The sequence below is a fragment of the Salvia miltiorrhiza genome, chromosome 7 (genome assembly GCF_028751815.1).
Source record: "Salvia miltiorrhiza cultivar Shanhuang (shh) chromosome 7, IMPLAD_Smil_shh, whole genome shotgun sequence".
In the NCBI taxonomy this organism is placed as follows: Eukaryota; Viridiplantae; Streptophyta; class Magnoliopsida; order Lamiales; family Lamiaceae; genus Salvia; species Salvia miltiorrhiza.
The window spans coordinates 39,879,181-39,894,681 of record NC_080393.1 but is presented as its reverse complement, the minus strand read 5'-3'; the positions used below and the strand labels follow the sequence as shown (position 1 = coordinate 39,894,681).

Genomic DNA, 15,501 nt, shown 5'->3' with positions numbered 1-15,501 from the left:
AACCAAGTATAACCAAATCATCTTTGCTCACAAACTTCCCTTATCAAGTAGAATCATGCCACTTCACAAAGTAATTCTCAACTGTCAATTAGCAACTATAATCATCAAAGTGGATCCTCATCATCAATTCAGTCATATTCATGGCAAAAATCAAATATATCTCACAGTTTTCACTCATTCACTCCCTACACTAACTCCGGACAGCCACTCATAAACATGCTTCACGCAGTCGCGATATAAAGTGGTTACTCTGTAACTCAAGAGGGTCTTTTCTCATTTGGCGTAATGGGGCTAGGGACCATTATTTGATTTTGGAAGGATCTAAACAGGGTACCTAGGCTTCAAGAAAAATCAAAACGAGATATCATGCATCTGAGGAAAACCAAAACGAACAAAAGAACATCACCCATCAACTGTATACTCTCAACTCACTTAGGTGCAATCTCTTTTTCTTTCTTTTTCTCTTTTTCTTTTTTTTTTTTTTTTTGGCACCTTTTTTCCTGAATTTTTGCACCAATTTTTCAGCACATATCAACGTACACAACAATCATAACCCATCAAGTATAGCTTCTGCCTTCGTTTGGTCAAACAGACCGTCTCTCCAGATTTTCAGAACAGAAATTCAGCACGTAGTTCCACATAGGCAGACTAAACATATGCACATATCTTCCTTTCCTCTAGAAATCAAACAGGATGAAAATTCAACTTTAAACATGCACAATAGGGCCAAAAGAAGGTCAAAACAGGCCTTGGCTAAATATTAAGTGACTCATATGAACAAAAATGGTCAAGGCTTCAAAATGGCTCACTAGGGGTTAATGTACGGGCTAGGCAATGAAACGCAGGCCAAAATTGGTTCACTCTAGTGCCCTCTATCATTTATTACACATGACACACATGATATCGCAACTTTATGAATAATTCTCTCAGAAAGAACAAAGTAGAGAATGCTCTACTGTTTTCAGGCTCAAATCTCATTTAGTGCGGGTTAAAAGTCATTCAATTATTGCCTTATTTCGTCATCCCAAATTTCATTCAACAATTCACCAAATTTCAGATCACAACTTACCACTTGACAGTTTATTAAATCACCAAGTTAATAACAAGACTCCACTAGGCAAGAAACGTTCATAATCATCAATAATCTAGCAATACTTGGCTTCAACAAAATACAAAACAAAGCAATACCCAACACTTAAGCAAAATAAACTGAAAAGACTCAACAACTGAAAAGACATACCCTCCTCACACTTAAGCTTTGCTTGCCCTCAAGCAAACAAAGAAAAAGCAGAAAGAAGGAGACAACAGATCACAAGGAACAAGGAAACAAGAACAAGAAAATAAGAACAAAAACAACTAACGAAACAACGAAGGGGAAGGATGTCACCGTGTACGTTGCCGCTGCAACTCTGCCCGAATCGTGGCACTCAAATCAGATATGCTCTGCTGGAGCGCGGCCACGTTCCCATCAATTTGAGCGAGCTGCTGCGTCACGTTGTCCCTGAACACCACAAACTCGGCCCGCAAGCCCTTCACCTCCTCTGTAAGAGTCTCCACCGTACCTGTACCTGTAGGGACATGAATGCTCGGGAGGTTCTCTCCCGGCTCAGAAAAATGAGGCTCGCCCTCAGGAGTAAGTGAAACAATACGAGCATCAAGTATGGTGGATAAGTCAAAGGAGGAAGGCTCCTTGCACAGAGACATGCACGATGGATGAACTGTCAAATCCATGTTACGACCGATGAAGACACCCAGAAAATGGCATAAAGTGAGGTGACGAGCAGGATGTGTGCGTATGTGATGAATTGCAAAAGCAATCCAATATGCTAAGTTTACTTTCACGCCCTCACTCATGCAACGCAAGAAAAACAAGTCAATGCTACTCAACTTTGACATAGTAGTGGACCGCCCCATCAAGTTGTAACAAATGAATAAATGACAGACACGCAAAGTGGGATGTACAATGTCAGATGTTGTGGACCTAGATGCATCGAAGGGCCTAGCACCTTCTCTAGCAAGTAAAGTCCAAGAGGATTCGGAGTTAAAAACATCGGACTCTGACGTCCCCATACCACATAAAGCCGTGCGAAAATCAACACCTAAGGCCTCCTCTAGACTACAGATCCCAAGTTTTACAGCCCATTCAGTTAAGGAAAATTCATGCATTATGTTACATAGTCTAAAAGATATGCACTTGGCATCAACATCTGTGGTATCCCTGAACTTGAAGGAAGTGAAAAACTCTAATGCTAACTCTTTGTAAACTGGAAAACGGGGAATATCCAACAGCCAAGACCACCCAATGCGTTCAAAATTATTCACTAAACGATGCTCAAAGTTCAAAGGGTGAAGAGAATCCAAGTTCAGCGTCTTACCTGTCGAGCACATCTTGATGCGTCGCGCCGTGACCATCTTCCTTTCTGCTTCAGTTGGGAAGTCGAGGATAACATCGACTTCGATTTCGTTGTGGATTTCAACGGGAAAAGAAAGGGGAGCGGCCACGTCTTCCCGCTGCACTGATGAAAGGTCGGAATCGACGACCGATTCGGCTATGGACTCTAGGCTCGCTGATGCTTCACAATCCGAATCGGGCTCACCCGATTCATCGGAGCTCGAGCTCTGTGCTAGGGCACGGCTGGGCCCTGCTCGTGCAGCAGACGGACGGCGCGCTGGTGCCCTTCTTCGTGGGCTGGGCTGTGTTGGCGACGCGGAAGCGGGCGCAGTTGACGATGAGGGGGCGGCAGCTAGGGCTTGGGCCACAGCGGTGGGCGGCAGCGCTGGCTCCGGTGGCTGTTCTGCAGCGGTGGTTGGAGATGGAGCAGCAGGCGTGGTTTGGGCTGCGGCGGTTGATGGCGGCACTGGTCCCGGCGGCTGATAACACTCATGTTTCCATAGTTTTTAATGTTCATATGATGTTAATTTTATAGGAAATTGAGTGTTGGATGATTGTTTTGTGCTTAAATTGTTTTATCTTGTGAAATATGTTACTTGGTCGTACTTTGATGATTTTTGCAGAAATATTGAGTTCGAATTTGGAAAACTTGTCTGAAATAAAAGTTGTAGATCATCTCGATATGAGTTCGTGAGCGCAAAGGGTTCGTAAATCCGAGTTCGGACGAGGAAGATATGGCCGAAACAAGAAAGTCGCGCGCAGCAGTGAATAGTGCCGGACGGGAATTTCCGAATTTTCGGGATTTTGCGGGATTTTCGGATTTTATCAGTATTTTCGAGCTCTGTACTGTATTTATCCCCTGTGCCTATAAATAGGTCATCTTTTGACCTATCTAGGGTTCCTTTTTCAGTCCTAAACTTTATTTTCTCAATTTCATAGCTTTAGAATTTATTGCTTTACAGTTTTTACTGCTTGGATTGGATTTCCACAAGATTGAAGATTCAAGCTGCTACATTCGTTCTTATTCAGTTTCTATATAATTCAGTTTTTTTCCAATTGCTTTCTTATTAATTATGTTTATGTTTTATTTTACAATGTCTGGCTAGTTCGTTAATATGAACCTAGGGTTTGTACATAGCTGGTTAATTATGTGTGTATGATTTATTGATATCAATTTGCCCTCCAACTTGTGATTCATGATTCCTGGTGCTTAATTTCTTGTGAATTATTTGGCCAATAATTTACATGTCTAGTTGTTCGATTTGAAGACTTGAATGCGATAATTGTTCAGCCGATTCAGGAATGCATGTTATAGTAGTAGTCTTGACACTTGAATGAGATAGGTGAAACTATAGGGAGCTATTCTTTGTGTACGCTTGAGAGTTAATTTATTCCTTGGAGTCTTGAATGTGAAGGGGGGTAAATTAATCTACTTTCATAGGTGTTCGTTAGAGAAGCTTGTGAATAGTTATGTGATCTCTCACCAGGGTTGGATTAAATTGGTAATTGAATCAATAGATTAAATGCATGTAATTAATTAGTAAAAGTACATCCCTAGGGTTAGAGTCTTTTATTATTTGAGTTTTTACCTTATTTTATTTGTTGTTATTTGAATTTAGTTCTAATCAAACCTTCCTACTCTCTGTTGCCTGTCTACTGTTATAGTCTGTTTAGGAGATAGCTAGAGTTATTTCGTTGTGTCAGTCCCTGAGGATACGATACTCGATTGCTTATTATTTGCTACAATTGCCTGTGTTAGTTGCAGTTTTTGTTGCTAAGAAATTAGTGATCAGCGGCAGGACCGCGGCATTGGCGAGGGCGCGCTCGGCGGCGGTTGGAAGGGGTGGCTGGGCTATTTTCGCAGGTCCTCTTTTCATTTTGGGCGCCATTCTGTCGATAGGGCGGTGGTGGTGGCCGAAAATGGAAGAGAGATGGTGCGGTGGTGCGTAAGTGGTGGTGGTGGTCGGAAATTTGGAGAAGGGAGTGGAGACTCGCGGTGAGAGTTGCAGTCGGAGGGGAAGTCGAAAAGGGAGGGAATTCGAATGGTGGGGGGGGATTGTGGCTTGGTGGGGAAGCTTTGACTAGAGTTAAAGGGCCCCAATTCTTGGAAATTGCAAATTGACCCCCATTTATCCTTATCTGCAAAAGAACCCCCATGTTAGATTTCCATAATTGCAACTTAGCCCCTGCTGAAAATATAGAGAATATGTCCAACACTTAGCAAAATTTTGCTCAATTCAACCACACATTCTATATATTTTTTCGATTTTTTTATATAAACTAAAACGTAAAGAAAAGAAATAACTTAAAGAAAATTAAACTCTTCCTAGAAAATTAAAGTATGCGAAAATTAAAAGAAAAGGAAAGCAAAACGGGAAATAAAAGGGAAAGAACGTCGGGTTGCCTCCCGATAAGCGCCATTATTTAACGTCGTCGGCTCGACTGCTCAAGTGCTCAAAAAGTGCCCGGAATCAACAGCGAAACTGACTCCGCTGGAACTAAAGAGGAGGCATCATAGAACGGCTTCAAATGTTGTCCATTTACGGTGAATGTCTTCGCCGTATCTAGGCTGCGTATCTCAAACGCCCCGTTTGGGCAGACAGACTGAATCACGAACGGACTAACCCATTTGGTCTTCAACTTTCCGGGCATTAAACGCAGCTTCGATTGGAATAAGAGTACCTTTTGCCCGACCTTCAAGGATTTCCCTCGCAGATTCTTGTCATGCCACATCTTAGTGCACTCTTTATACCACATGGCTGCATCATATGCTTCAAGACGAATTTCCTCCAATTCTTGAAGTTGAAACTTCCTTTCCTCCTCACACTTAGGCAACTGCTTATTCACTTCTTTCACGGCCCAATATGCGCGATGCTCTAACTCAACCGGCATGTGGCACATCTTCCCAAAGATTAGACGATAAGGTGACATACCTATTGGGGTTTTGTAGGCAGTTCTGTACGCCCAGAGTGCGTCATCTAGCCTCAAGCTCCAATTGTCGCAGCCCGATTTCCCGACACTAGTGATAGTGGGGTACGAGTATCGATACGACTATTTTAAAAGAATAAAAGATAAGAAGAATAGGTCGAACATCAAGCGGAAGCTCGTATGAAAAAGTGCTAAGGAAAACTCCATAAATCAACTCCAGGGGTATAAACGTCAACATCGTCATAACTTCGAAATTATCAGGAATTTCACGAACAAAAACAAAACGGCTATAGCTCATTTTTCATAAGGAATCATAATATTCAGAGTATCGCAGCAAAAGACGAGTCGATTATATGTATGAAGACATATAACCGCGAGTACATTGCTTGATTCAAAAGAAAACAAAGTATCTCATTCATCAAGACTTTATCGACAAAAAGGAAATACGATAAAGTAAATACATCTGCTAAACGAATCCCCACCAGCACCAGACCATTCTCGCTCCTTGCTTAGCCTGCACGTTTAGAAATACATGCAGGGCGTGAGTACATAATACTCAGTGGACATACGCCGAAAAACAATAAAAGCTGCTCTTAGAGCTATAGATTGAACTTGCCACCGTTTTAAGCAAATCACAGGGATTTTAGTATAAATAAACCTGTGAAAGCTGAATCTCAAACATAAGCATCATAATTAATCAAATGAACGATTGCGCAATCAAAATACTCAACATGTAAGTACCACATCTACAATTTATCACCAAAGGTACCGAGAAGTAGGCCTCCCTCTCGAGTACCGTGACCGGCCGACCCGAAGACGGCTCACAGTCACCTCTGTGCACAAAATCCCGCTTGAGGCAGGACCGAATTCGTCTCATCAGTAGAGGGTAACATACAAGCTCAACATCAAAAATTGGCAAGTCAAACAGTTCTCAAATATCATTTAACTCAATCATTTCATCATTAATAAATTTTCATTAAATTGGAATTGAACAGTTAAAACATATTATTCACTTCAATATCGTATAAGAGGCCTACGTCATGCAGGGGATCTCTATATACGTAATATAAAAATAATGCCCACCTGAAGTCCTTCGCTCAACTTTGAAAGAAAACAGGTGACTTACTTCTTTGTCTCTCTCGGGCCTTCATAGATCATCATCATCGTCATCGAAGGTTCATGTGATAAAACAAACCTTAGTCAGAAACTCAATTTCTAAATCCAATCTCATCACCACATATAACTTCTCACTCAACGTCTATTTACCCATTAAAACTCAATCCCTAGGTATACTCAACTTCTAAGGATTCATACGTCCTATTTTCGACTTAACTCTCAACTCGGCTCAAACTAATAGCAATCAAGCACATAAACAAGTATAAACACTTAAGCATATGAAAAACACACATAGACAAGTCAAAAACAAACTTCACTCTGCACTGACTCAACTTTAAAACCTCACCAGACTCTGTACAGAACTCTCCTAGGGTCGTAACATATACCAAACGAAACCTCTTTGAGTCTAGTTTCATTTAAAAAAAAGTAGGATCAAAACCTCCAAGTATTTTAGGAGATATGACTATTTTACTACAGTCTACCATATTCGGCAGTTTTTAGCAACCGAAAAGTTTGATTTTTGAAAAATAGTAAACGTTGTCAAAAAGGTCTAAAATTTGGTGGGTACTTCTCTAAGACACTCAGGTCTCAACCACAAAAATATGGGTTCCAGAATGCTAAGGAAAGCTACTGGAAACGATGACTCTATTGGCTACTCACCGAACAATTCGGCAGAACGTAGCAGTTTTTGTTTTACATTTTATAAAAATAGCAAACGAAGTCCAAATGACTTGAAATTTTACCGGTATTCTCCAGACTCTCCAATATACTTACCATAAAATTTTCATGGTGTTTGGGTATCAAAAACCCCTCGAAAACAGTGAGTCAGTGCGTCGTGAAAAACGACTCCGAAATCATACACACAAGCAAACATGCTCAACTCAACATTCCTTCAAAGCAAACTCATCAAAGCTCATTTTAAGCACTTATAGCACTCAAAAACATTCAAGTACAACATAATACTCATAATACTCAATCTCGACTCTTTTCTTTCATCATAAACTCACATCTCAAGTAAAACGTTTCAACGAACGCATCAATTCAATTCTCTTTTCATTCTCATACACAAAATTACTCAAACACTCATGTATGACCTCTTACATCACATAACTCAAAAAATCACATAAACTAACTCAAGTCAAAATTTTATTTAGCCTACAATAGACTTAATCAAATATACAAAGACACTACTATCATGCTTAAAAACATATATCTTAAGCAAAATCACTTAAATAACACATAGACCAAAAAGTCCTAATTTTTACTAAACTAAACTCTTTGAAAATTTATAAACACATATGAATCTTTAATCTATTCATAGATCTTTCTTTTTTTTTAACCAATTAATCACACATAAAAACCATCAATTTACATATAAGGGCATATATACACATATCCCTATTTTTAGCAAACTAACTCACATCAAAATCATCAATTGACCTCTTATACTCAAATTACTCCATCAATCATCATCATATACATCTCATGGACTCAATTACATCATCAATTCATCACTTAACTCATTGACTCAAAAGTTTCCATTTTTGGGTAAACTAACTCCCATCAAAGTTTGAATCTCAAAGCATAGCTTTTCAAAACACACATCAAACATCACCAAACATATCATAGATCACTTTTCTCACCCCAATTCAAGGAAAGAAGAAGAATTTTTTTTTTTTGAAGGGTAAGATACCCATTTTTTCGAAAATTATGAAGAATAAGAGAGGGGGTGATTTCTTGCTTCAATCCTTCAAATATACTCATATATAACATCATACAAGTTTAATCTATGAATTTAAAGCTCACTTACCCAAACTTACACCAAATATCAAACTTTCTCTCTCTAACTTTGAAGATCAAACTCCAAAGATCTTCTTGAATTCAAGGAGGTGGAAGTGTTTAGTGTAAGATTTAGAGGGTGATTTGTGATTTTGGTGTGATTTTGTGAAGCTCCCAAGGTCTCGTTAATGGTTGTCAATGGTGGAAATGTGAGAGAGAGGAGAGAGAGGTGGTGGTCGAAAGTTTGGAGTGAAGGAGAGAGAGAATTTCCCTAGCAAGATATGAATTGATCTTGGAAATCTTAGGATAGATTTGTGATCTTTAAAGAGGATTTGATAATCTTGAGAATATTTGGAAAGATTTGAAAATCTTTAAAGAATATTGGCAATTAATGCCTTGCTCTCTCTCTCTAATCTCTACACTCTCAATCTCTACTCTCTCAATCTCTACACTTGGCAATATATGGTGTTTAGTCATATGGTAGGGAAATTAAAGAAAAATGTGAGAAGGGTGATCAATTAATAATCACAATAATTATGGAAGTGTCACTCATTAATAAAATACCATAGCACAATTATTCATGTGACCAAAATAAAATAATTATAGCACTAATATTAGTGCACTCACTCAATTATAATATTCCTCATCATAGGGAAAATAATTTAAAAAAAATATTATGCTTGGAAAAAATTTCCATAAACCGGCATCATTCGATTTCTTGGTAAAAATAAACCGCACTTGCTTTGGAAACTTAATCAAAATTTCAAGTGCTAAAGTCTCAAATAAAAATCATAATAACTTGGTCATAATGACACACGTCACAGAAATCACATAATCAATTAGTCACGTAGATTCACATAATGTCACATCAAAGCAGTCGGCAAATACAAACAAACTAGACATCTCTCGGGCCGACTCTTGTCATCAAGGTTCTCACTCTTTCTTCCTCGATTCTATGTCAACTCATTATTCCTATTTTCTTAATAGGTCAGTCAATCTCTGATAACTCGGTATCTGGTAAATCTATTCCCGATAGTCGGAAATAAAATAAAATCTCAACTCAATTCAATCAGCATCTCTATCTCAACTCATTTCTCGTATCTCATCACTCTAACTCTATCATAAGTTCAGTCACTCGTATCTCTATTTAAAAGACAAACTGTCTTATCTGGTCATAAAAAAAAAAGTAGTCTCGCATCTCGACATCTCAGTACTCTCTATAGTGTTAAGACACTATCTCACAATATAGGGAAAAGTACGGGGTGTTACATCCTACCCCCCTTAAAAAAAAATTTCGTCCCGAAATTTGAGTTAATCACCTTCAGGAAAAAGCTCTGGGTACTTCTCTTTCATCTTCTCTTCAAGTTCCCATGTTGATTCTTTTTTACCGTGATGTCTCCATTGGATTTTCACCAAAGAAATCGACTTGTTCCTCAATTGTTGGATCTTCCGGTCCGGAATAATATCAGGTCTCTCCCCGTAGCTCCAATCTGGTTCCAAGGACACTTATTCTTGAGGGATGACGTGTTTTGGATCAAACACGTACTTTCTCAATTGAGAAACATGGAAAACGTCATGGACGTTCGCGAAGCTCGAAGGCAATGCTAGTTTATAGGCTACAGGGCCTACCTTCTCTAATATATCATAAGGTCCTATATATCTCGGTTTGAGTTTTCCTTTAACTCGAAAATGACACACTCCCCGTAATGGGGAAAACTTACAGAAAACGTTGTTTCCAACGTCAAAAGAATCTTCCCATATGTAAAAGTTTTTGGAGTTGCAGCTTTAACTCTTGCAACTCTGCAGGGGCCATTCTATATGGTACTTTCGACGTCGGTGCGGTACGGGGTTCAAGGTCAATCGTAAACTCAAGTTGTCGATCTGGTGGTAATCCCGGTAAAGTTTCAGGAAAAACATCTTTATACTCTCGCACGACTGGCACGTCATCTACGTTTGCCTTGGATTCCTCTCTCTGGTTCAGATATACAACGTACGCGGTTGTATCTTTTCTCCGCAAGAGCTTTCTTGCTTGCAGTGCCGAGATGATCGGTTTCTTCTTCCATTTTCCCTCAATATCAATGAAGGAAGTAGGTTCTTGGCCAGGTGGCTGAAAAGATATCTGTCTCTCCTTGCATTGTATCTTCGCATGGTTCTACTCTAACCAATCCATTCCCAAAATTACATCCAAGTGCCACATAGGCATCAATCTTAGGTTTCTATCCTCGAGTTTAATCGATTCTAACTTAAATTCTAAGTTGGGGCACACGTGCGAAACCGTAGTAGTTCTGCCTATGGGTGTGGTTACTCTTAGACGTTGCGGAGCAGGCTCTATATTCAATTCTAAGGTATCGACATATTTATGAGAGATAAAAGGAAACGATGCTCTAGTGTCGAACAAGATTACTATAGGTACGCCTTATAACTCGCATATACGTATCAAATTTCCTCGATTCTTGTCCGGTGCTTTTTGCTCAAGCGCGAACAGTCTCTGGTGATGGGGTTAATTCATCTACGGGGCTGGTGGTTGCCTTCTTGACTGACGTGGTCGATAGGCTGGCTGTTGTCACTGTGGTAGAGGTAGCGGTAGAGTTCCCTCCATTGCTTTGAGTTGCGGCCGAAACTGACTCGGTTGTCTTCCGCTTCCACTTTGCTGACGATTCGAATAGTGTCCAACCCTTCCGCAGGTGTAGCAGGTATACTGTCTCATTTTACACTCTCTCTAACGTAGTTTATTGCTCTTTGGGCAAGGCGATATCCCTCGTGGTCTTTGTAAAACTGCTGCTGGGGCAGCTGGGCCAACATAAGGCCGTTTGCTTCAGTTCTGATATTGCGGTGGCGCATTCTTATTCTGCCACGGCTTCTTGGGACCTTGACTTCGGTCGTCCCATTTTCTCTTTCCTTCTTGCCCTCGTCCAGAAAAAGGTGGATTTCACATTTTAGTGCTCTAATTCGATTGGGGTGCTGAAGCTTGAATCGCTTTCTCTGCTGCATTGTTAGTTTCATATCTAGCGCTCTATTTAATGCTTCAGTACACATAAACGTACTCTGACTCGTTAAATCGACTCGAATCTCTTGTCTCAAACCTGATCGAAACTATTCTGACATCTTCTCGTTCAACTCTTCTCGACATGTGGCATACCGAACCAAGTCGCGAAATTGACGTTCGTATGCAGCTACGGTTTTATTGTCTTATCTCATATCATCAACTCTATTTCTTTCTTCAATCGGTTTCTCTTTCTCGATATAAGTCTAAGGGAACATATAACAACCTTAGAACTAATTCTCATAACTCACATATCATAAAACTCTTACTCAACATCATACTATTTTCTCAATTCTCATAACTCATCGTCAAAGACATATCTCATGTCTATCATCGCAACATCAGCTCAAAACTCTACTCGAGCATATAGACTCTCTGGTCATCGTCATATAGACATATAAGAAAATTTTCTCTTTCGAGAACTCTTACTAATTGCGGGGCATAACGAAAATAAAACATCCTCTAATACTACGACGATGCTACATCTATACTAGTCGTCATCTCAGTCTGCTATCGTGGAATACATTATCTGCTCTAACCTGTCATCTCGATCTCCTTGAATCTGCGCCTATTCTGGCTTAGCATCACTTCTTCTCATCCTCGAAATGGTTAGCTTTTTGCATACTTGGCTAATATAAGAAAATCCATAATCGAAAAGTTATGCTCGTCCCGTAATAATATATTCTACGACTGTTCCCATAAATCGTGTTTCTTCCAAACACTCTTCTTGTTATACCATCCTAGTTACCTAGACATTCCTAACTCTTGTCGGATGCGGTAGGGAAATAGGATGTGATGAATAAAAATGTCTGATCTTGAACAAGACGAGCTCAAGTTATGGAATGATTCCATAATAGCCAGTGCTATCTCAAGGATAATGAAGAAGTTACAATCAAAGGAAGATCAAAAGCTAGAACATAAACTAGAATTAAAAAAACTGAGATATGATATGATGGAAGTAAATCAATACTGGAGGTAGAAACAATCCACTAAGTGGAAAATGAATAAATTGTCCACTGTTAAAGCAAGGGGTAAGGATTTCCAACACAAACGGCTCAGGCTCAAACACAGTGGATCTTGGAAAAATTTCTCAATAGCAATTAATTCATCTCCTGTTGGAGTTCAAATGGATGCAGAAAAATTTAAATACGACCAAGCGGGATAGGGACTTAATAAGTCTACTCTCATGACTACTCTAGCGATGATACGCGCGGTCCCGGTGAAAGTACCTCTATTTCAAAGTACAATTGGTCAATAACATCTATGCATCCCATGAAGTCTCCATAATACGTTCGTCCTATTGGGGTCGTGTCTATAAATCGCGATGAAATCTCTAACTCTCGTCGTATTATCTCAACTATTTGTCTCTCTGCTCCTCTTCTTCATCTTCTTCTCGATTTATGTTCCTTCCGTTCCCTCTTCTTCTCGGAGGTATACTATAAGGAAAAAGAATCATATAACTATAAGCTTCGAAACTAATCGTTCATCATTACTAAATGCAATTTCTCTTTTTCTCACTTCACTTCTATATCTCATGTGCGATCTCAAAATTTTCAAGATTCTCGTCTACTCTATTTTTCGTCTATCATCGTTCGTAATTCTCATCAACCTCTATTTCTCATTTATCATCAAGCATCAACATCATCATTCTCAAAGATCTGATAAAGGTAGTGGAACTCACTAATCATCTACATCTCTGTATATATATATATATATAAGGAAAATTGCCTCTCTCTCGAGGTCTTTTACCAAAAGTAGGATCCTATGTACAAAGGTCCTAACACTAAAATGATGCTCTAGCTATACGAGCATCATAAGTACTAAGCGTCTATAGATATACACTATCTACTAATACGCACTATACTATGATTCTCTACCTATATATATATATATATATATATATATATATATATATATATATATATATAAATCAACTATGCATGTATACATATGTACGCGCCTACGAGATAAACGTGGTCACTATCCATCATCTCCCAAAGTCCTGCTCGTCGCATCATCGACCTCCATATCCTCGCTCGGCTCCGTCTCTTCGCTCGGCTCTGCCTCCTGACTCTCGTACTCGTCGATCGATCGGTAGACGCTATCGTCGCTCGGCTCATCCTCGACATCGGTGTCCACCATCGGACCATAAACCGGCACCTCGGGAACAGATACCCATGTCTCGACTTCATCGGTAGTAGTATGACGCTGCAGTCGCTGGGTCCGTCCATAGCCGACAGTCATCTCCAGAGTCTCCTCATCGGGGTCCTCCTCGTCGCTGTCGAGCTGGGCTGGCCGAGATCCTCCCTCCTGGGCATCTCGGGACGGTGGGTAGAAAATTGGATGCATAAATAACTGAAACTCCAACGTTCCCGGCTCCGGTAAGGGAACGACCCTCGGATAAGGATCATAGGGCACTCGCTCAATCTGAGGCTCAGATGAAACTGGAATCGGATCAGCTGGGGGTGGAGGTGCAATCGGAAACAGCTCCTCGGGAAGTGGGGGCACAACAACTGCCTCATATCAGAATCCATCACCTCAAACATTTCCGCCATCAAAACAATACACAACTCATTAGTGAATCAAACTCAACTCTCAACAGGAAAGCAACAAGAAACAACATCAACCTCTTACCTCGTTAAGCCGGAGGAGATGGGGTGCTGGGGTTTCATTTCGAACTAACTTTCAAACTAGCCTAAGAATTCAAATTAGACTAGTACTCAATTTTAAAAGAGTAGAAGCAATCAAAGGTTCAACTCAGTCAAGCAATAGACTCAGAGCAGATGACCTGCTCTGATACCACCCTGTCGCAGCCCGATTTCCCGACACTAGTGATAGTGGGGTACGAGTATCGATACGACTATTTTAAAAGAATAAAAGATAAGAAGAATAGGTCAAACATCAAGCGGAAGCTCGTATGAAAAAGTGCTAAGGAAAACTCCATAAATCAACTCCAGGGGTATAAACGTCAACATCGTCATAACTTCGAAATTATCAGGAATTTCACGAACAAAAACAAAACGGCTATAGCTCATTTTTCATAAGGAATCATAATATTCAGAGTATCGCAGCAAAAGACGAGTCGATTATATGTATGAAGACATATAACCGCGAGTACATTGCTTGATTCAAAAGAAAACAAAGTATCTCATTCATCAAGACTTTATCGACAAAAAGGAAATACGATAAAGTAAATACATCTGCTAAACGAATCCCCACCAGCACCAGACCATTCTCGCTCCTTGCTTAGCCTGCACGTTTAGAAATACATGCAGGGCGTGAGTACATAATACTCAGTGGACATACGCCGAAAAACAATAAAAGCTGCTCTTAGAGCTATAGATTGAACTTGCCACCGTTTTAAGCAAATCACAGGGATTTTAGTATAAATAAACCTGTGAAAGCTGAATCTCAAACATAAGCATCATAATTAATCAAATGAACGATTGCGCAATCAAAATACTCAACATGTAAGTACCTGATAACACTCATATTTCCATGGTTTTTAATGTTCATATGATGTCATTTTTATAGGGAATTGAGTGTTGGATAGTTGTTTTGTGCTTAATTTGCTTTATCTTGTGAAACATGATTCTTACTCGAACTTTGAAGGAATTTTCAGATTTATTGAGTTCGAATTTGGAACAATGTTCTGAAATAGAAGTTGTAGATCGTCTCGATACGAGTTCGTGAGCGCAAACGGATCATAAATCGGAGTTCGGACGAGAAAGTTATGGTTGAAACAAAAACGTCGCGCGCAGCAGTCAAAATTCGGCGACCCAGACGGCGACCGCCGGCCAGGTCGCCGAATTCCCTGTTTCAATTTTGGCCTCCGGTGGAAAATTCGGCGATCGCCGAATCTTAGAGCAAAATGGCCATTTTTCGGCGACCCAGACGGCGATCGCCGGCCAGGTCGCCGAATTCCCTGTTTCAATTTTGGCCTCCGGTGGAAAATTCGGCGATCGCCGAATCTTAGAGCAAAATGGCCATTTTTCGGCGACCCAGACGGCGATCGCCGAACGGGTCGCCGTTTTTAGGCGTGTTTCCGTTTCCTTCCGCGTTTTTACGATTTTTCAAGTTATTTTCGAGCTCAAACTCTGTATTTTACCCTGATACTATAAATAGGTCCTCTTTTGACCTATCTAGGGTTCCCAGCTTTAGTTTTTCAGTTCCAAACATTTATTTTACAGTTTTATAGCTTTAGAATATTTTAGCTTTCCAGTTTTAAAGGCTTGGATCAAGA

General features: G+C 40.0%; 1 protein-coding gene and 1 long non-coding RNA gene across 2 annotated transcripts; both read right to left on the bottom strand.

Annotated features, from left to right (window-relative positions):
- Nucleotides 1-4,846: 4,846 nt before the first annotated feature.
- Nucleotides 4,847-5,323, bottom strand: LOC130994210 (uncharacterized). Its single transcript, XM_057919245.1, has one exon. The coding sequence runs from the start codon at nucleotides 5,321-5,323 to the stop codon at nucleotides 4,847-4,849; it is 477 nt and encodes a 158-aa protein (XP_057775228.1).
- Nucleotides 5,324-5,595: 272 nt separating this feature from the next.
- Nucleotides 5,596-8,486, bottom strand: LOC130992932 (uncharacterized). Its single transcript, XR_009091492.1, has 3 exons — nucleotides 8,247-8,486; nucleotides 6,404-6,465; nucleotides 5,596-5,834 (listed from the first exon to the last, which is right to left on the bottom strand). It is a non-coding gene; the product is annotated as an uncharacterized LOC130992932 (long non-coding RNA).
- Between the last annotated feature and the right edge of the window lie 7,015 nt (nucleotides 8,487-15,501).

Excerpts from the sequence above, each read along its gene's own strand:
- LOC130994210 (XM_057919245.1), bottom strand. The coding sequence starts at position 5,323 with ATGTCACCTTATCGTCTAATCTTTGGGAAGATGTGCCACATGCCGGTT.